This window comes from Harpia harpyja, chromosome Z, assembly GCF_026419915.1.
Source record: "Harpia harpyja isolate bHarHar1 chromosome Z, bHarHar1 primary haplotype, whole genome shotgun sequence".
NCBI classification, from domain to species: domain Eukaryota; kingdom Metazoa; phylum Chordata; class Aves; order Accipitriformes; family Accipitridae; genus Harpia; species Harpia harpyja.
The window spans coordinates 91,693,665-91,714,325 of NC_068969.1; the positions used below are offsets into that span (position 1 = coordinate 91,693,665).

Below are 20,661 nucleotides of genomic sequence, written 5' to 3' on the forward strand. Positions count from 1 at the left end.
CACGCCGCGCGCATGCGCCGTCCGCCGTGCGCAGGCGCCCTAGCGGAGTGGGCCGGCACGTCCGCGGCGGGCGCCGGAAGCGGCGGCGGGGACGCGGGAAGGGCGGCGGCGTTGCCTTTCCCGGCGGGCCAGCCTTGGGCCGCGGCCCGTCGGTCCGGGCGGGTTCCGCTGCCCTGGGGGCGGCCTCCGCCCCTAGCGGGCTGCCGGCTGCGGGGCGTGCTGGTCGGTCTCCGGCGGGGGTCGGCGGATGGGGCGTGTCCCCTCTGGGTCCGCGTGCCTTGGGTGTCCGATGCGGAAAGAAAACCGGTGATTGTGTTCCGGCGAGCCCTGTCCCCGTGTGTCCGTCCCATCCCGTCCCCCCGCTCCCGCCCGCTTTAGGGAGCCGCGCTGTCGGTACGTGGCGCTGTGACCCGGCAGCGTGGCGCCGGGGTGGGAGGGGAGCCAAGGGGGGCACGGGCACGGGCGAACGGCCCATGGGTGAAACGGAGCCTTAAAATGATAACACACGCCGCATGTGTGCTACAGAGGGATGTGCCGCGCGTTTTCTGTGACTTGCTCTCCCAGCCCATACTCGAGTTTTCTCCTTTACTGTTCCTGTGCTGTGAAGGAAGCACGTTTGTCCTTAAAACTCGCCCATGACGTACGCAGCCTGCCTTACGGTAATTTCGTACGCGGTGCTGTAGGGTAAGGCTCTGCCAGGGCTCTGCGGGTTTCGGTGTTCCTGGTGCCCTGGAAACCGGGCTGTATCGCGCCGGCTGATACCAGATGTATGCTGCAGCCGTCCTCACTAATAAAATGGTATAGACCAGTAACTCATTTTTGGAGGACACTGTGCTGGCAGTTCCAGTCCGGTGGAACCGGTAGCAGGAGTTGGCTGCAGTGTGTTACATCACCCCTTTCCGTCTGAAGAAGCTGCTCGACGTGTAAAGCATTGCAACCTCTTTCCATTAGAAGGGGAGGCGAATTGTGGAATTGTAATTTTTTTTTTTTTTAATGCAAGCCTGTCGATTTTGTATTGTTTTGTATTACTATGTGCAAAGCCTTTTTGTCCTGACCACTCTCAGGATCAAGCAGCAGGAGAGGATTTCCCTGCTGACGGCTCCAAGCATCCAGGTACTTCCACCAAAACTACATTCAGTCTTTTGCTTTTCCTCAGGACCATTGCTGCCCGTCATTCACCGAGTATCTTTTCTTTTTTCCTTGCGCTACAAAAGCATAGTGTGGTCCTCATTTCCTAGATGATTTTCTAATTACACAGATTGTTGGGATCAGATTCTTTGTTTAAGACCAGCAGCCTGGTGATTTGGTGAATGAGCCAGAAACCTTGGATCGTGCCTTGTGAGTTGCCTGAGAGCTTTCATTGCTTTGAATAACCAATACTTGGTGCTCCTGCCTGTGGCAGTGTTTACAGTCAGCCTCCCTCTGTTCGTGCCCCCACTTCTTGGAGACGGCATCAACATGACCATGCTTCTACCCAACCCTGATCTTGCTTGTGAAGCTATTATATGGCTGGTTCTTCATGCATGCGCTAGGTTGCTCAGGATTTTCTGGTAATGGTCACGAAGCTGGGAAATCTTCCACAGTGGTGAGTTTTAGTATTTATCAGTGAAGTGCCTGACACCCAGCTGGTTTCACCCCACCTCCAGTGTACCAGTAAGGTCTCTGCACAGAGATTGCTTCACTCACAGGTAAAGTGGAACAACATCCTGGATGACATGCAAACTGTGTAACCGTTCATGGAGATACTACAGAAGAGCATGGGGGACTAAAATGTCCAGCTGAAACTAGTGGCAACATTGAGGCAGAAGGTTGGAAATGCCCATATCGTGAGATAGCAGCTTTCTTCTAGCCATGTATCAAACTCCCTGGTTTAGGGACATCCCAACACATGATTTTGGTCCTTAGTTCAGCACTGAGGCAGGACAAAGAAATCAGAAATCAACTGATCTGAAGGGAGGTGGAGTTGGGGAGGGGTGGCACAGGGAAAGGGATATGGATCAAGTGTCTCAGAGAGGAGAGACTGGACAAGTGAGAAGAAGGGGGACTGTAAATACCGGCCTTGCCTATTTCAAGTCCCCTTCTGCTAGCATCATGTGTTGAATGAGTCTCAGCAATGGCCAGCTGCATGTTGGGATTTCTTGGAAGTAATGAGCTTGGGTAAACTTTTAAGTGGGAAGAGGTGGAGGTGTCGGAGCACAGAGAAGTATGGCTGCTGGCAAATGAAAATTTCAGAATGTCGTGGTTTAACCCCAGCCAGCAACTAAGCACCATGCAGCCACTCAGTCACCCCCCCCCCCCCCCCGCAGTGGGATGGGGGAGAAAATCAGGAAAAGAAATAAAACTCGTGGGTTGAGATAAGAACGGTTTAATAGAACAGAAAAGAAGAAACTAATAATGATAATGATAACACTAATAAAATGACAACAGCAATAATAAAAGGATTGGAATGTACAAATGATGCGCAGTGCAGTTGCTCACCACCCGCCAATCGACACCCAGTTAGTCCCTGAGTGCCGATTCCCCCCCGCCCCCACTCCCCCCAATTTATATACTAGATGGGATGTCACATGGTATGGAATACCCTGTTGGCCAGTTTGGGTCAGCTGCCGTAGCTGTGACCTGTGCCAACTTCTTGTGCCCCTCCAGCTTTCTAGCTGGCTGGGCTTGAGAAGCTGAAAAATCCTTCAGACTGAACACTACTTAGCAACAACTGAAAACATCAGTGTTATCAACATTCTTCGCATACTGAACTCAAATCATAGCACTGTACCAGCTACTAGGAAGACAATTAACTCTGTCCCAGCTGAAACCAGGACACAGAATTTCACTGGTCAGAAGTCAAAGATTTTTTTTTTTTATTTGGAGATTTGCAAATTGTTCCCAGTGCAGGTGGGGAGCTCTGCATGGCAAGCATAAACCTATTAAAAGAAATGCCGGCTCTGCTATTTCAGCTGCCTTGTGAAGACCCCTTCAAAGCTTAATCCACCGGTCCTGCCTCCTGTCCAAAAGCCCTCAGTTCACAGCCTGAAGTTCCCTGAAGCCCATGGATCAACCAGAAGATGTCGATAACGTTTGGAGACAGGAAAAAAAAAGATGTTTAGTTACATGCCGTGTGCGCTGCGTCCGGGAGATGGAGATGTTGGCAAACAGCACAAGGGAGAGGACAGCAAACCAGCGGCAGGGGTGGGTGGGTGGGTGGCCCGGGAACCGAGCAGGGAGACCGAGTGCTGTGGGAGCGGGCAGAGGGTGAGAATCAACCTGCTGGGTCAGACTCGTGCAGAGGGGGGAAGAGAAGAAGGCTAGAGAGACACAGGGGAGAGCTTTCTGGGACCAAAACTGGGAGAAGCACAAAAAATAGACGTGTGAATTAAATGACAGCATTGTGAAGACCGGGGGATGCAGGCATGGATCCTCAGCACTTTTTAAGGGTGGGACTATGCGGCATGCTGGGGCAGGCTGCCGCCCTGCAGTGGCTCGCCTGTGACTCCTGGGTGGTGACAGCATGCACAAGCCTTGTGTTGTCCCAGACGCTGGCCTGCCAATTTACTCAGCTGGCCATCACCGAACGCCTCCTCAACACGGATGTCAAGCAGCCGTGCCTGGTGGCAACCTCTTGGCTGGTGGTGGTGCTGGGTGTCCTGGGCTGGAGTGGTGGAAGGGCACCCCTGCCCAGGCTGTGCACCCTGGCAGGACACCTGGCTCAAAGGAGCCCGCCAGGAGGACACGTATCCCGCTACACCGGCTGTCCTGCCTCACCTGTACCTACAGAAGCATACCTAGGAGATGAGCTTACGTGCAAGTGGATCTGCCTGTGATCTTGACATACTGGAAATCCACCCCTGGCTTGTCAGCCTTGTGCAGTGGTATTTGGTTTGGCCAAGAGGTGTCTTGGTGTCAGCATGTGAACTCTATTATGTGTGAAAACATATAATGTCTCCACTAGTTGTGAAAATATGCATTACTAGACCCTGCCAGGGTCATTGTGAGGGCTGTTAAAAGTGGATGGTCATATATTCAAGTGGAGCACACATAGATGGCTGCTGCCCTGCTATAAAGACAGGGGACAGGTAGGTAAAACAATTGTAGAAGAAAAAACACCTGGTGAAACTGGTTAGGATTGTTCAAGGGAATGGTGAAAACAAATGACTATTGACTAGAGCAAAGTTGGAGTCTACAGGGACAGGAGAAGGAGAGAGAAACTGAAGTCTTAGGAAGAATAGACCCAAACCCAGAGACTTCATGATTGAAAAGAGAAGTCATATGCAGGAAGATATGGGGTTCTTGGATAGGGTTTGAAAGGGCTCTTATTTAAACCCTGCAAAACATGGAGAAATGGTGAGAAAATCAAGACATAAAATCATGTATGAACACCTATTGTTTCTTTTAGTTCTAAATGTGTATAAAGCTTAGGTGGGTTTTTTTTTGTTTGTTTGTTTGTTTTTGAGAAGCCTTGCAAAGCCTGTATTGCATGCTCCTGAATACTTGAGTTGTGAAATCAGAGTATCTAAAAGGTTGGAGCTCTGGGGAAAAAGTGTAGTTGGAGTGTTAGCAGTGGTCCTAGGGTATCTGTGTTACTCCTCAATGCAAATGTGACATGGTAAGAAGGAGAACACATGCCTAAGAAATGTCCCTGTGAAACAATAAACCTGATTGTTGCTGCGACCTAGTGAGACCAAGGGAAACTCAGAAGAGAAAGGCTGAGAGAAATGTGGGAGGATAATTTTTTTCATTTTTTCCACTAAATGAGATCTTGGGGCAATTGATGCAAAAAAGGACCTCTGCCACTTTCTAAGTGATGTACTTCTCAGAGGGGACCCCCGCACCCGGCGGGCCAGGGGGGAAGCCGAGGGGGCTCCCACACACGCCCCGCCTTCCCTCCACGCCCCCCCCCCCCCCGCGCCCCAACGGCCGCTCACCTGCCCCTCTCCTAAGAAGTCGAGCTTCTCGTAGCGCTTGGCACGCGCCCGCGCGTCCATGGCTGGCAGGGGGGAGGGTGTGGGCGGCAGCGGCGGCTGGCGCGGCAGCGGCGGCGGCAGCAGCAGCGGCACCAGCAGCGGCACCGGCACCGGCACCAGCACCAGCACCAGCGGCAGCAGCAGCGAGGCCGGCGACGGGGCTTTAAAAACGGCCCGCGCCGGGCCCCGCGCCGCTTCCGGCGCGCGAGCCAGCCCCGCCCCTGGCAACCGCCGGCGTCACCGCGCCCCTCGCCCCGCCCCCTGCGCGCGCAGCCGCCTGAGGCCCCGCCCCCCACTGCCAAGGACGCGTAGGCGGTGCGAAGGGGGCGGGGGCGGGGAAAGGGCGGGCGTCGTCGCAGCCCGCGGCGGGAGGCGGGGCGGGGGCGGCGGGAGGCGGGGCGGGGGCGGCGGGGCGGTGTCTCCGCCGCGCCCGAGAGGGCTGCCCGGCGCGGCCCCAACGGCGGCGGTACTTGCCCGCGGCGCGGGCCCTCTGGCCGCAGGGGCTCGCTTCCCTCTGACACGCCCGAGGGCGTAGCGAAGGCCTACGCGCTACCCTGCCCCTTACAAACTCGGCGCTCAGATCAGGGGTACCGTGGCCGCCTACCTGCAACCGGAGGCAACGGGCTGTCTGCTGAAACAGCTGACAACCGAAGTTATCCCAGAAGAACCTGTTTTTCTTTTGCTCCCGACCTCAGATGGGCTATTCGGGGAAGAAAGGCTGCTACGCAACTGCCCGGCCGAGGCTGCGTCGCAACCACAAAGCCTCCATCATGTCTCAGAGAATGCTTCAGTGTCCCTTTCCCGCCCGCAAAATTGCTCCTCGTGGGACACCCGAATCTTTTAAAGTAGAAAAATAAAATGACTCCGTTAGATTGTCAAGTTTGCAAACGGCTCATTAGAAAAATATTTTAATGGGGTGGGTGGACATCAAATCTATTCAACTGCTAGTCAGCCATCAACAGAAAATCCTTCTCAATCACAAACTCGTATGTAGCGTGTTGTGTCAACCTCACTCTTCATATGGGTTTTTATTAAAGCTATTACTATGCAATTGTTTTTAATATTAAGGAAATGCCTTTATTGTGAACACAATACTTCAACAGTGGCCAACAAACTCTCTTCCGTGCTTATTCTGGACCTCCACGCTGTAAAAGACAAGCAGACAGTTAAATACATTCCACTAAAGGAAGGGAAATGGAGATCAAAGCTTCTTTTGCACTTTTACAGACTAAGAGACTTCTATTTTCTGATTTATACATTGATTTTTAATCCATACAAGAACATGCACAGTGTCAGGTATCAACATCTACCAGCAACAGCTCCCACTTTTTTCAGGGCAGAATACGAAAAGATCAACACCTGCGACCTACAATTACAGATGCTTCCACTCTCCCACTCTGAAGAAACCTGACTCTTACTCACTTCAGAAAGGTCTGACAAACGCAGCAGTAGCGAACACAGGTTTTAGAATTATTTTCACTGCCCAAATTCCAAAGTGCAAAGTAAAAACAAAGCCAAGGTGAGCTATGACAATCTTTATGAGAAATCAGAAAGTATTCACAATTCATTATTTTCCCAAGAAAATTATTTTACAACTTACCTCACCGTGAGAAAATTTATGCTAGAGGTCAAGAAGGGTATTACTATGGGTAATAACTCATTTTATTTCTAATTATAGTACCCTACCCACACACACACAGGAAAACTGCTTTCCTCTACTAACATGGTTACACTGTTAGGTGTCCTTATCATTTAACAAAACCATGCAAGCGTCTTTTCATTTCAAGTCACAACTATCTCACGAGTTCTTCATATTTTGTGCATTCTCCCTTTTAAAGCATCAGTGTTTATGACTGAACACTGTTGAGAACAAAAGCAGGTTCTTCTTGCCTTTCATGTACAATACCATATTTGCAAATACTGCAGAAAAAAATTGTATGAAGTTTAATAAAATGTTTCCACTACTAGAAATACAAGAGTTAGCTTACTAATAAATAACTTATAAAAACTAGTTTGAGAAGTATTTTGGACTTCAATCACCTGGTAATAGCCTTTGCTCATCTAAGAGCAGACTCCCGTGCTCCTGTCCAGCGCATTCAAATTACACATTAAACAGCTGTTACAAAACAGGTAGTGACGGTGATTAACATAGGCCATGACTATCGCAAGCTATCTGCATGTCTGTTTTAAGTCCGTATCTCTCTACTTAGCAATACCACAAGCTACTAATTAGTGAGGGTTGGGCACCCTCTGTATTAAGAATTTGTAGCTTGGGTGTAGTGCATCAAAGCAGTGAAAGCTCAGAGCACACACTTAGCAAGAACTGCAATGTAATACCATGTCTGAAACTTTGAAGAAGGTGTAGAAATACAAGCTAAATGCTAGGTAAATACAGACAATACACACCAATCAATGAAACTTACTTGAATATATTCAATCTCTTCGTCTGACATAAGTTTCCTTCTGTATTTCTGAGGTAAGGTTCTTGCTAATTCAGAAGTGTCTGGTGTACCTTGTACTCTACTAACAGGTGAAATACTTTGAAAGGCCGGTGATCTGCCTCCTACAGAGTCCTGTGCTTTTGAAGCATGGAGAGACGGCACACTTGCTTGTAGAGATTCCTGTACCGAAACCCACATTGCAAGACCATTTACAGAAATATAACAAGACTGTAAAATTAATTAATGAGCAGGCAATAAAAGTTACCAGTTATTGACAATTTTCTTCATTATAACAAATACCTAAAAGAATTGAGACACTCTGCTTCTCACAACCTGCTTTTATTGTTTTTAAATATATCAAGAGCAAAGTGAAAAAATTCTGACAATGAGAGAAAGCATGTTTAAGTGGCAGAAATACTGATGTGGAAACAGAAGATAAATCGGCATATAACCTAACAAAGGCTTTTTCACTGGGAAGCTGTACTTACAGAAGAAGCATAAAGTACCATAAATGTGTGTGTGTAGGCAATTATGTAGAAAGATAAACAAAGATAAATCACTAAGATCCACTGAGATGATGCTTTTTGTGTACTGCGACTGTAAAGACAGACAAGTGAAAAAGAGGTAGAGGCTTACAGAACAATAAAGCTCACAGCTATGACATATCACAACATGCAATGCAGTATTGTACCCATTTTTAATATTACAAAATGGCACCATATCAAATTTTGTTAATGATGTGCAAAATGACCACCAAATATCGGGCATCAGCAATCAATGTTTATGAAATGCAGAGACCAAGGAGTGCATCAAGTACTTTATGCGTGAGGCCCAGAAGGTAGGCTTAAGGAATTCCCATTAGAGAAGTCGCCTTGAGTTTGAGGACAGGAGAAGAGATGACAAAAGGGCAGTGTTGTCAAAGTCAGCATTCTGAACCTTAGGTCTGTCCCACCATGGCTGATTTTACACTGGAAGTATGCAATTACCCCACCAGCCAGGACCAAGTCTCACAGCAGTATGTTTACTTCATGAGCACTCAGACCTCTCTACATAAGGTTAAAACACCTGATAAAGCAGAATGCTTCCGCAGCAAGTCCCTCTCAGTGCTCCTGAAAAACGAGCAAGACAGATGAAACATCTAACGTCTGGGACAGAGGGACTATATAATTGTAAAATAAGCAGCATCAAGACTGGATGAGTCAAAGAATGTGAGAAGTTAAAATACCACAGCATTGCCTGCCTCTCTCCCTCCTGCCTCCAACAAGACCAATGAGGACAAAGGAGAGGAGCCAGTTTTGGCCACAGTGAGTCTGAGTCAATGGCAGTATTGGGACATCAAACACCTACAGCAATGTGATCAAACCTTATTGGTAAAAAAAAAAAACCACGCCACCATTGAGAGGCATATTCAGATGTTCTCAGTCTGAAGACTGTATCTGAAAGTCCCAAGTTGATCAGGTGGTTCAGGAACAATGGAAGGTCCCACGCAGAGTGAAGAGGAAGAGAGTCCATTGGAAGGAGCATATTCTGAACAGGGCGAGCAAACTATTTTTGTTTCAAGAAATAACACACCTTCTATGTGAAAAGTTTCTCCAGGTTTTTTTCATACACCACAAAAATGTCTAGAGATTGCCAAGGATTTTCCTCTACTGTATGTTTTAGTCTGAAGTGTAGTTGGAGTAGATGCATTAGCCAATTAAAAACATCAGAAGTCAAGACTCCAAAGTACCAGACTTAATACTGCTGTTGCTTTAGCTCAGATACAGTCTCTACTACATTCTTCCCTTCCCTGTTCGAGACCCGTCATGTTGCAGTAGTAATATGGTAAAAGAATTTGGCTAGCCTTTCAAGCACCCACACCCCTCAAAGCTTAGTCTTGATCTGCAGAGCTCTGTTTGGCTACGTAGAAGCAACAGTCTGGCACAGTGAAACACAGTTACTGCTACAGCATTCAAGCAAGATGAGGTAGATTGCAATTTACTAATGACATGACAGAACCTCATTAAGGTAGAAAAGTCTAACATGCTTAAAAGATACAGTCACAAAAATCTTCTGATGCAGAGATAAACGAGGTAAGTAACATGTTTTCAAGGCTTTGAGAAAGCACTGGCATGAGAGGTGGTGCATTTGGCTGAACGGTACACAACATACAGAATTCTGACAGAAAGTTATTGCAGAAAATAGTTCCTGAAGAGTTCACAGGTAAGTCAGAAGTGGCACTGATGTGCTCTGTAGATACTTTGTAATGTTAATGGATAAACTAAACTTAAAGCTGAATCACAAACGAGATAACGCTGCAGCAAATAATGTGGTACAGTACGATTTCTAAACAAGTGAGAATAATATAACAGCTTCTTAAGATGTCTCCTACTTTAGTTTCAAATGTTTTGTTGACTCAAAAGGAGTATCAACATACCACTCATATAACTTTGGTGTCTAAATGTAAGCATATTGGGAATCCTCTAAATATCAACATAGCTATGGGTATAAAAATTAATGTCAAAGATTGCAATGAAATTGATTTTTTCTCAGCCTTAACTAGTAGCACAAGGAAACGCTTCTTAAAATGTACAGTGGAATGGCTCTCCCAGCTATAATCTGGGTTTTAAATACCACAGACATCACACGCTCCAACTAAAAAAAAAGAAGAGACGAGGAAAATGCAGCAACATTTCTGCAAGTACCACCGAATGCCTAAAGCTGCTTCAAACTGACTTGGGCACAATCCTTTCAAGCAAATATTAGTATTCAGAAAAATGGGACTTTATATGAGTAGAAAAGCAACACTTGAAATCTTTGTGAATCTGCCTTGACCAAGAAACAAAGCCATGCATGTATTATGTATATTCCCACAGCTGTATAGAGTCTGAAGAGTCAAAGCATTGCCTTCAAACTAGAACAACTGTGTTTCAGAAACCCTGCTCAAAATCAGTTGAGTCGTGTAGCTGAAGCAGAAAAACTGTGTGCTGGTTCTTATATAAACAGTTAATGCAAAGAAAGGCGGCACAAGTTGTATCTAGAGATTAAATAACTTACTTTTAGGTCTGGGACTACTTTTTCTGTCCGGGAACTTAATTAACGGAGTATGTGGCTTGACTACCTAGAACAAGGCAAGGTAGCAGGAGAAACAGGGAGAGTAAAATATATTTCTAGACACACATTACCTTTGCAATAATAAAATGGAACATACAACGTATTAAACAACCACTTCTATACCACTGCTTTCTGCACCACCGCTCTGATAAACTTATTACCTATTAACATTCTATGTTCACCTGCAGAGACACTTCACCCTTAAAGGCAGTCCTCCACCCTAACGTCCTGAGCAGGAACAAGCGTTCTCCTCCTTTTCTCACAGCAGTCAGCGTGTGTGTGCGCAGAAACGGCTACCGCAGTGGCATAAACACAATTATAAAGTTTCAGCACAAGAACGGCGAGCTGTGCTCTGCCGGTACGTGTTTGTTCAGCTGGCTGGATGGGACTGACGAGGTCCGGTAAGACAAGACTGTAAATTATAAAGCTTGGGAGTCGAAGCCACACTGCTTATTTTTCAAGCGCGTCTTTTGAAGAAGACCCCACGTCTCGCCTTCACCTTGAAGAGGGATGGCTTAGAAAGGAGCTGCCGGCTAGCCCCCTCCCCTCTTGAACAGCCCACCGATGGGTGCGGGCTGCCCTGTAGCATCCTTTGGTACTAGAGAACCAGGCCACCGGCATCAAATGACCGGCGACACCGGGCGGGCCCTACCGCGCGCCTCCTCCCTCCGCGCCAAGGACACCGGCCCCCCCAGCGGCGCCTCAGGCCCCGGCCGCCTCAGGCCTGGGCGGCAGCACGCGAGGCGAGGCCCGCCGCCCCAGCCGGGCTCCCGGCCCCAGCCACCCCCTCCCCGGGCCGTCCGCCCCCCGCCGTTACCTGAACGACCCTAGTGGCGGCCGCCATCTTACTGCCCGTGGTGACCCCCCGCCGCCGCGCCGCGCCCCGCCACCCGCGCCTGAGGGGCAGCGCCGGGCCACGCCCACAGGGCGCGGCACCGCCCACAGGGGGGCGTGGCCCGGCGCAGGGCTGTGTCAAAAACCGACTACGGCAAACCTGAGGGGCGGCGCCTTAAAAGGAAAACAACCAACGGCAACAAAACCCGCTTCAAGATAGCCTGTTTTATTTTCATTCCATCAAGAGACCTGCCATCCACCTTTTTAAAGCTAATAATCACGTGCCAAGCCAAAAGTAAAAATATTTTAACACATTACACGCATAAAAACATGAACGAGTTTCTTCAGGCAAAAAACTGAAAACACAATTGTCAATGCAAAACCATATTTAGAATACTGCTTAGCTGAGTATTCAATGGCATGAACTCAATGCTTCCACTTCACGTGCATTTTCCCTAGTGGTGTCATATTTTGCTACGTGGGACGGCACCTACAGATTGCGTCTACAGCTGGATGCTCTGCTTCACTAATCAGCATATAGCACAGTCACAAGTGGCTGTTACAATCAAGAACTACAAACTTTTCGCTGTTTAAAGTTATACATAATACTTTAATAAAAAAGCTTAAAAAAAAAAAACACCAAAGAGTGACTTAACTAACTTTTCCAGTCTGAGCTTTCCACCAGGGGCAGAGCAGGGTCCTGGATCTTGTCTGAGCTCTGCAGACTGCTGGTGCCCAGGGAGTGAGGACAGACATGACAGGGCCTTGGTTTAAGCCAAATTTTACAAAAAAGCTTGTGTGGATATATGGATTATTCTTCTTGTGTTTCTGCTGCCTTGCAGAGGGAGATGAGCACCTGGGACAGGACAGCTACAAAGCGGCTCTTCAGGTAGTTTCACCAGCTACGCTACCTGTTCAAACATTCATTGTGTGCCAAGAATTAAATTTCACTTCAAAGAGTTGCATGGCCACGTTCTGAGTCTCTTGAGAGAACAACAACTACCAGAAAGGTTACATTTTCAAATTCCTAAAGTGAGATTAATATGCATTATGAAAGCAATCAAGTTTAGTCCATTGATTACATACACTATATAAGATTAAACAGTATCTCTCCTGAATCACAGCAAATAGACATCATCTTCAAGCTGTAGAACAATTGCCTTCAAAGATGGATCTTCTGCCCAGTTAACTCTGCTTGCAATTATGATACTCTGTAAGAAGGAAAGATTATTGGTTAAAAAAAGCCCTTAAAAAGGATTATTCCTAGTAAAACCTCTCAAAAGCTGCCCATTTTTTAATTTAGAAGCCCTTGAAATTCACAGCAGTGTTTGAAGTAGGCGGGATGAAGGGAAAGAGGAGGAAGGGAAGTATTGTTTTAGATCCTATTGTCAATACATAGGCAAAAAACCCGCAAAAGCAGTGCTTTGAATTTCCTAGAGGATATTTTTTTTGTTTTTTAAACACATGGAATAAAGTTTGCCTCAAACACAAGATAACACAGTTAATGTTCTCACCCTGCCAATCTGGATTGAAAATGGGAATTACTAAATTTAACCAAAGAAGATTTGCTCTACTCACAGCTCAGAAGATTTCAGGAATACAAAACCAGAAGATAATTCTAGGAATCTAATCTAAAACCCACTAAAATGTTTAATTTCTCGTTCTCAATTTGAGATATAACATTGTTACTAATGCAAACTAGTAGTAGACATAACAGGTAATATGAAAACCGGTGGCTCACTTTCTGTCCTTGAAATTCTCCGATCATTCAAATTCACGACATGGTTATATCCTGTGTTCTACCTGAAGCTGTCCAATATGTTCTCTCTTTTCCCCAGCCTATATTTTTTAAATAAACTTAGTGTGCACTGAACGGGATTTCATAACCCATTTGCAGATAAACTCAAGAGTACTGCAATTGCAATTTACCATTCACTGTGCCTCCCATCTTTCTACTTAAGCCACTGATCTGTGGACCCAGGTGAAGGAAGCCAGGACAAGTCACACAGTGAGACGCAGAGTACCAGACTGCAGCACAGCGTATGTGAGCTTTACTTGAGCCCCTTGGAGCAGAGGATGCTGCAGGAGGCCCTTCCACCCACCCCAAATCATGAGGTTTTCTTCCTCACTTTGCATGACTCCACACTCCACATGACCTGCCAGCCAGCTCCATGGATACACACTCGTCAGCAGCCTCTGATATGTGGGTAACCAAAAGGTTGAAGGCTACACCACTGAAAGTATTTCGAGACTGGCCATGGCTGCAGGCCAAGGCTTTCACAAGGCTGCAGTGGGCGATGCAAACAGAGAAGCGCATGTGGTCGGAAGGGGCAGACTGAGAGCAGCAGTCTGGCTTGCTGGTATCACGGGATTAAGACCTACTTATTTTTCCTAACCATAAGATGGGGAAACTGATCTGGAGGGGTGTAGGGTGACAGCATAAGGAAAGACAGCCACTTCTGTGACAGATATTCTCTGAGAAAATGGATTATTTTTGTACCTTTAAGGGAACAAAGGAATAAAGATAGACAGACCATCTCTAAACTCTGTAAATAATTATTCCAAAGAAGTTTGTGATGATTTCATGCTTTTAGCTTTTAAAGCACTAAAGTTTTCCTTTCATACAGCAGTTTTTCCATCACCCTAGTTACTTAAAGATTTTAGAAAACACAATTTTGTTTGAAGTTACATTTACCATACACTATGTTATCTTGACTGTAATGCAAAACCGCAAACTTGCTACTAAAACCTACAACACATTACCTGAAATACATTTTTAATTACTGTAGTCATCTGTATCTCTTTTTCCAACTTATTACGTATCACCTCCAGTGTTTCGATCATGTTCACCCTTGCTTGTTCCTCCTTCTGTTTTTTCATCACGGTATGAACTTGCAGTAGTTTCTCCCTTCCAGCTGTTTTTAGTGCTGTTCCATTATCAGGAAAATGAAGTGTTAAGAAGTAGTTAGGTGAGCCATAGAACTAAAGATATGCTTTTTTCCTCAGAGGCATCTAAGGCACTTCCACTGCAATAACCCTAACTTCACACTCTGTCCCTTCCCTCCAACACACCTCAAGATAATTCTTTCACACGAGAGACAACACGTGCTGTGGCTACCTGGTGTCAAAGCTCATTGATCCCTGGCTGCTAGCAAAACAGAAAGTACTTTGTATGCTCTTTGCATTTCCATCAGACACGGACCGTAATTTGAACATCTGTCCTACACCCTGTCTTCAGTTGTCACAACTTGTATAGTCAGTGGTGTTTAAGACCCTTTCCCCTTTTTCAAATTTGATTGAAACCAAATTCTGAAGTCATACAAGGGACATATGGACAACACCAGTGAATATTACTAGTTTTTTATAGGAAACCAGGCTAAAAACTAGACTGAATAAGGTCAGTTAGGGACAGTTTATACATTGAAAGAATGCTGACAGAGCATTTCTTCCTTTATTTCCGAAGATATTAGGGATGTTCATTTTCCTATGAAGGCAGGTATTTCATTGTCTGTGTTCATTACTGTCAACATATACACCACTTCCTATGCATGAAACAAAAACCAGTTAAAACTGTTGGCAAACCTGGTCATATGACATTAGGAGCATTCAAAAAACGTATTTACCTTATTAAGTTCTGAAGATTGACTTCACATCTAAATTTGATCCACTCTTAACAAGCTTACTGAATACCAACATATATACTATTACAAGAGTTCTTTGTAAGTAAATCCCCTCCCCTATTCTGCAAACATTTCATAAAGGTACAGTCTGACAAAAAATAAAATCCTTTAGGTGTTGTAGGACTTATTAAATTACTAATGATGTGTAATTTTCTGGGGAGCTTCCACTAAATAATAAACCACCACCACACACTCTCTGAGTTTCTTGCATCTCTCATTCTAACACGTCAGTCTCATGCTCAAGTAGACAACACACCAGCTCATTTTTACAGTACTTCCTACTCTTTTCAGAAGTTTTATAACTGTGTTGAGAGTTTTGCAGTTACTTCAGATGTAAATTAATATTGCTACAAGGACTTTAAAAAATGAACTGTACATTCAAATATAAAACAAAGTCAATACAGCTAACACTTACTGAGTCTTTTCCTTCTAATGTCAATCAATTTCTGCTCCTTCTCACGTGCTTGCTGAAAGAAAGAAAGAAAAAAAAAAAAGTATCTCCTAGACTCTTGGCTCCAAAAAATATTGAAAGATGCTAATTCAATCCACAAAAGCAGTTAAGGGCGGCTCTAGAAGCAGACTTTCTTACATACTCACTTTCAGTAATCATTTTGGTAATTTTACTATTAGTAGAAACCTCACCCTTTGGGCCACACATTTAGCTTCAAATGACTTGTGTGATCCTGTTACTTTCAAATTGTACTCCTGCTCACGTTAAGGTTGGTAGACCTGCACGACTGCAACAGAAGCTACAACTGCCACTTACCTGCTGACATTTAATTATTCTCTGGCTGAGCGTTACTATGCGTTTCACAGTTTCCGTGATCAGTCTAAGGAAGAAAACACAGTTGCATACTTTAAGACCACTAATATGAGTCACCAGCATAAATATTTTAATCAAGGTTATTTGTATTAAATGAAAAAAATCCCCATTTCCCCTAACACCAAAATAAAGTATACCTTTTTTTTTTTTTTTTTTTTTGACACACTGCACCCTTCCTAATACCAAGTATTGTTGTGGGGGCCAAAGAGTCTCCTTACTTCCCTCTCAGTTTCCGTAATGTTTCAGTTAAGTCTGTTTAACATTTCAAATCACAGAGCCTGGAAGGCATCAAGGAAGCCTAGCCACCTGAGAATGGCTAAGAACTGAAGCTCCTGAATTCTGGCTCATGGCAGGGACATCATGGAGATGCAATGTTTTCGGCTGTATTTCTGGCAGAAATTAAATTTCTCATATAACACTTCACATGCACACACCCATTAATATTGGGCAGGAAATTAAAAGCTAATTTTAAACATCTTTGAAACTTTCAGTTCTTTTTCAAAGACATTAAGCTCCTACATGATTAATTAATGAAGGCAGCAAAGCAGAGGCAAGGCTCTGTTACAAGCCTGTAATATGTGCTCAGCTATTATAAATGCAGGTAACTCATGCATTAAAGACAAAAAACTCTTAACTACAAACAGTTCTCAATAGTCAATCAAAAATTATGATCTCTTTAACCAAAGGTTGGTTAATTCAGAGCCCCAGTGTAAATCCACCCTAGGTATAAGAGGTCTGATCATGCTGACTCTAGCCAGAAGGTGGACAGTATATCATTCAGTCAAAACTAGAAGCAGGAAGCTTGCTTTTAAACAAGGTACAATGAAGTAATGTAGAAACATGTCACATTAAACTGTGTAAAGTCCATTCCTTTCTAGCCATTCTTTACCCAAGAACACCTTACCGTGAGTCATCATCATTTTGCTTCATTTTGTTTCTCAGGGCAAACGTAAGTTGGATCCTGCATAGTGTGGGGAAGAAACATATAACTGATAAGAACTGGTAAGAAACTGAGAGAAGCAGATTTAGCTAAGTAACAGAAGAGGTATTTCCAAGGTTCCATGTATGTATGTATGTCCACTTTCACATTGGGATTATATGTATAAAATACTCAGTACCTTTTAAATATCACACTTCTTAAATAATGGGGCTTAACTCTCAGGACAAGAAAGGCGTACCAGTGATTATTTGTGAGAGTGACAACTCCTTCCTTTCTTGCCAAACATACTCGGACACCATTAATCCCAGAGTCTGCAGAAAGGAAGCTGGGCAAAGGTGGGAATTCAAATGAACTGCCATGTAACACAGGAGATGTATAACACCTATCAAACTTCCACCTTTTCATATGCATTGGCAAAATACTGCCAAGAAATACGTTTTCTGATTTATACAGTCAGACTTTCACAATTTTGCAGGAAACTTTGGATTTACACATTTCAACTTGTAATTTTTTTTGTTCTCTACAGTATCTCCATCTGCATTCTTACTGGTTAGATGGTACTAAAATCTCTCATGTTTGTAACACACACCATACCACTTTGAAATCCTATTTTAATCAGAATAATGTATATGTGCACGTACGTGCGCACACATAAACAAACAGAAAACCTCCAAATAAACAAGAAGAAAATTCTACCTTTGCAAGGCTAACGTCTTGTTCTGTAAAGAGATGGTTACTTCCTCCAGACGTCTTTCCCAATCTTCTGTGTCCCTGAAGGGAAAAAAAACAAAACAAAAACACCACAACCCCAAACAATGTGAAGATAACAAAAACTTAAAAGCAATGTCACACTTTTAACTGGCTCTCTACATGTCTAAAGCAAGAATTTTTCTTATAAACCACAAATTATTAAGGCCAAGAGTATTTTAGCATGTGGAACTATATCAGTGAATTCTAGCCATCACAAGAAAGACTGCAAGTTTAGAAGACACATCAGATACAGAACTACATTAGGAGACTGAGTAAAATATTTCTTCCCCATATAGAAGATGGACCTGTTGGAGCAAGTCCAGAGGAGGGCCACGAAGATGATCAGAGGAATGAAACACCTCTCCTGTGAAGACAGGCTAAGAGAGTTGGGCTTGTTCAGCCTGAAGAGAAGGCTCCAAGGAGGCCTTATAGCAGCCTTCCAGTACCTAAAGGGGGCCTACAGGAAAGCTGCAGAGGGACTTTTTACAAAGGCACATAGTGATAGGACAAGGGGTCATGGCTTTAAACTGAATGAGGGTAGATTTAGATTACACATAAGAAATTCTTCACTGTGAGGGTGGTGAGGCATGGGAACAGGTCACCCAGAGAAGTTGTGGATGCCCCCTCCCTGGAAGTGTTCAAGACCAGGTTGGTTGAGGCTTTGAGCAACCTGGTCTAGTGGAAGGTGTCCCTGCCCATGGCAGGGGGGGTGGAACTAGATGATGTTTAAGGTCCCTTCCAACTCAAACTGTTCTATGATTCTCTTCGTTTCCTTTATTTTCACTGGACTCCTACAAAGTACTGATCGTTAATCCAGAGATTTACTAAGAAGGAATAACTAGAAGAGAACGTCCAAGCTCAGTTCTTAACCCTTCTCCTCTTTACTTTAAAATACATAAAAAGCTTGAAGTTACGCAATGACATACTTCTTGATTTTGTTTTGGTTCTTGACGTAATCGCAGCAAATTACTTGACCTGCAAAGAAAGAACGTCACTAAAAAAAGCACAACAAAGACTTTTAAATACTATCTACAGAGCGTAAAGGATTAGCAGTTTGATGGCTATACTAACAAGGTATTTCTTATTCCTACCTCCACGCCTTATCATCTCTTCCACTGTTAGTGAGACTACACTGTCGATCAGCTGCAGCAGAGAAATAATTAGGCTTTAAAATATTTCCATTAGCATGTTTTAGACATGCCAGAGCTGGCTCACAGCATTGCTCTATATATGCAGCTGCCTGGTTCAGTGGAAGAAGGCGTAAATAACGGAAACAAGAAGAAACACTTTACATCAGTATTGCTGCCAAACACTTTGGCGGACTTTTGGTACGACTTCATCCCCAGTACTCAGATTCCTGAAAACCACCATCACGTGTCAGAGTCCTGGGTCTAAAGCGAAAACCCAAGAGGAGAAAGGGCAGCTGGCAACAGTCACGAGGCAGTTTTGTAAGTATGCAAACAGGTCTCCAAGAGCCGTCTAGAAAATGCAGTAAGATGCTCAGCCAAGAAAAGTATTTCACTACTATGAGGAGCGCTTTTGATAAATAGTTTTTAAGAATACACCTATCAGCCACGCCACATGCTGTATTACTGTAACATCACATTAAGAGGAAGCGCCGGGGGTGGTCGGGGGGAGTCAGAGCAGGGAGAAGCTTACGGGCATGAACCGCCGTGCTGTACTCCGCGAGCTGCTGCTTGATCTGGTCCCTCAGCCTGGAGCAGGAGCAGAAGCAAAGCGACACCGGTCAGGCCCCGCACGGCGGGCGCTGCGGGGGCCCGGCCGCAGCCGCCGCCCCTCACGCCCACCCCACCGCGGCCTAGCTCGCCGCCGCCGACTCCCCGGCCCCCCCCCCGCCGGCACTGACCGGAGCAGCATGAGGACGTCCGCCTTCCTCTCGGGCTCGGCCGCCACCGCCGCGTCCGCGTCCACCTCCGTGTCCGTGTCTGTGTCCGCCTCCGCCTCGGTGTCCACGTCGGCCGCGCCCGGCTCCCACTGCATCGGCTCCATGGCCTCTTCTTCAAAAATCCCGCGCGCGGCCCTCGGCAGCGCGGCCAGCGGTTGTTTCTGCCTGGTGCGGCGGCGCTCCAGCCAATCCCGCGCCTCTTCTTCCCCATCGGCGTTTCGGCGCTCGGCCGCCAGGGGGGGACGGGCGCGCCCCGCCGCCAGGGGCGGGGCGGGCACACGGACGGTGGCACCCCGGCCCGAACAAGCGCCCCGTGTCTGACCCAGGCTGCCCGCGGTCGTCAGAAGGGCATGTGGTGGTTGCGGAGCTTATTGCCCACACAGGCCCTTCCCGTAAAAAGCCCCTTCACCTGTGGCAGGCGCAAGAAGGGAGGGAGGCAGTCCCTTCTCCTGGGTGTTTTTCAGATAAATAACAGAAGGGAAGGAGAAGTACAGTTAAATACTTGTAACAGAGATTTAAAAAAAACAAACCCACGGGGGAAGTGGTCGACAAAAAAGTTATTGCTGCCAAGTGAAGGCAGATACAGCTCTCTCAGTGGTGTTCTCCTAGAGGCAGAGCTGACTAGTCACAAGTTACTGTTACGGGTTCCTGCAGCACGGGGCTTTTTTTGGTAGTGGGGCAGGGGGCCACAGGGCTGGCTCCTGTGAGAAGCTGCTAGAAGCTTCCCCGGCTCCAAGTCGGGCCCGCCTCTGGCCAAGGCTGAGCCCACCAGCGACGGTGGTAGCGCCTCTGGGGGAACAGATTTAAGAAGGGGAACCTGCAGCAGAGAGGGGAGTGGGATGTGAGAGGAACACCTCTGCAGACAGCGAGGTCAGTGAAGAGGGAGGGGGCGGAGGAGCGGGGGAGGAGGGGATGCCCCTGCAGCCCGTGGTGAGACGGCAGGCTGTCCCCCCCAGCCCATGGAGGGGAGCAGGGGAGCAGATGCCCACCTGCAGCCCGGGGAGGACCCCACGACGGAGCAGGGGGATGCCCCCCAAGATGGCCGTGACTCTGTGGGAAAGCCCGCGCTGGAGCAGTCTGTGCCTGAAGATTGGCCTGCAGAAAGGACCCACGCCAGGGAAGTTCAGGAGGAACTGCAGCCCCTTGAAAGGACCCACACCAGTGAAGTTTGTGAGGATCTGCAGCCTGTGGAAAGGACCCATGTTGGAGATGTTCGTGAAGGACCGTATCCCATGGGAG

General features: G+C 46.2%; 2 protein-coding genes across 2 annotated transcripts; both read right to left on the reverse strand.

The window, feature by feature from the left end:
- Nucleotides 1-6,006: 6,006 nt before the first annotated feature.
- Nucleotides 6,007-11,415, reverse strand: LOC128137627 (alpha-ketoglutarate dehydrogenase component 4-like). The gene is made up of 4 exons (XM_052778738.1): nucleotides 11,307-11,415; nucleotides 10,433-10,496; nucleotides 7,379-7,581; nucleotides 6,007-6,100 (listed from the first exon to the last, which is right to left on the reverse strand). Exons 1-4 carry the CDS (start codon nucleotides 11,331-11,333, stop codon nucleotides 6,083-6,085), a joined length of 312 nt encoding a protein of 103 aa, XP_052634698.1. The 5' UTR covers nucleotides 11,334-11,415; the 3' UTR covers nucleotides 6,007-6,082.
- Nucleotides 11,416-11,955: 540 nt separating this feature from the next.
- On the reverse strand, nucleotides 11,956-20,624 carry LOC128136684 (centromere protein H-like). The gene is made up of 10 exons (XM_052776620.1): nucleotides 20,582-20,624; nucleotides 19,384-19,789; nucleotides 19,176-19,231; nucleotides 18,443-18,491; nucleotides 17,463-17,537; nucleotides 16,731-16,787; nucleotides 15,770-15,833; nucleotides 15,419-15,470; nucleotides 14,087-14,250; nucleotides 11,956-12,534 (listed from the first exon to the last, which is right to left on the reverse strand). The coding sequence occupies exons 1-10, from the start codon at nucleotides 20,622-20,624 to the stop codon at nucleotides 12,442-12,444; spliced, it is 1,059 nt and encodes a 352-aa protein (XP_052632580.1). The 3' UTR covers nucleotides 11,956-12,441.
- Between the last annotated feature and the right edge of the window lie 37 nt (nucleotides 20,625-20,661).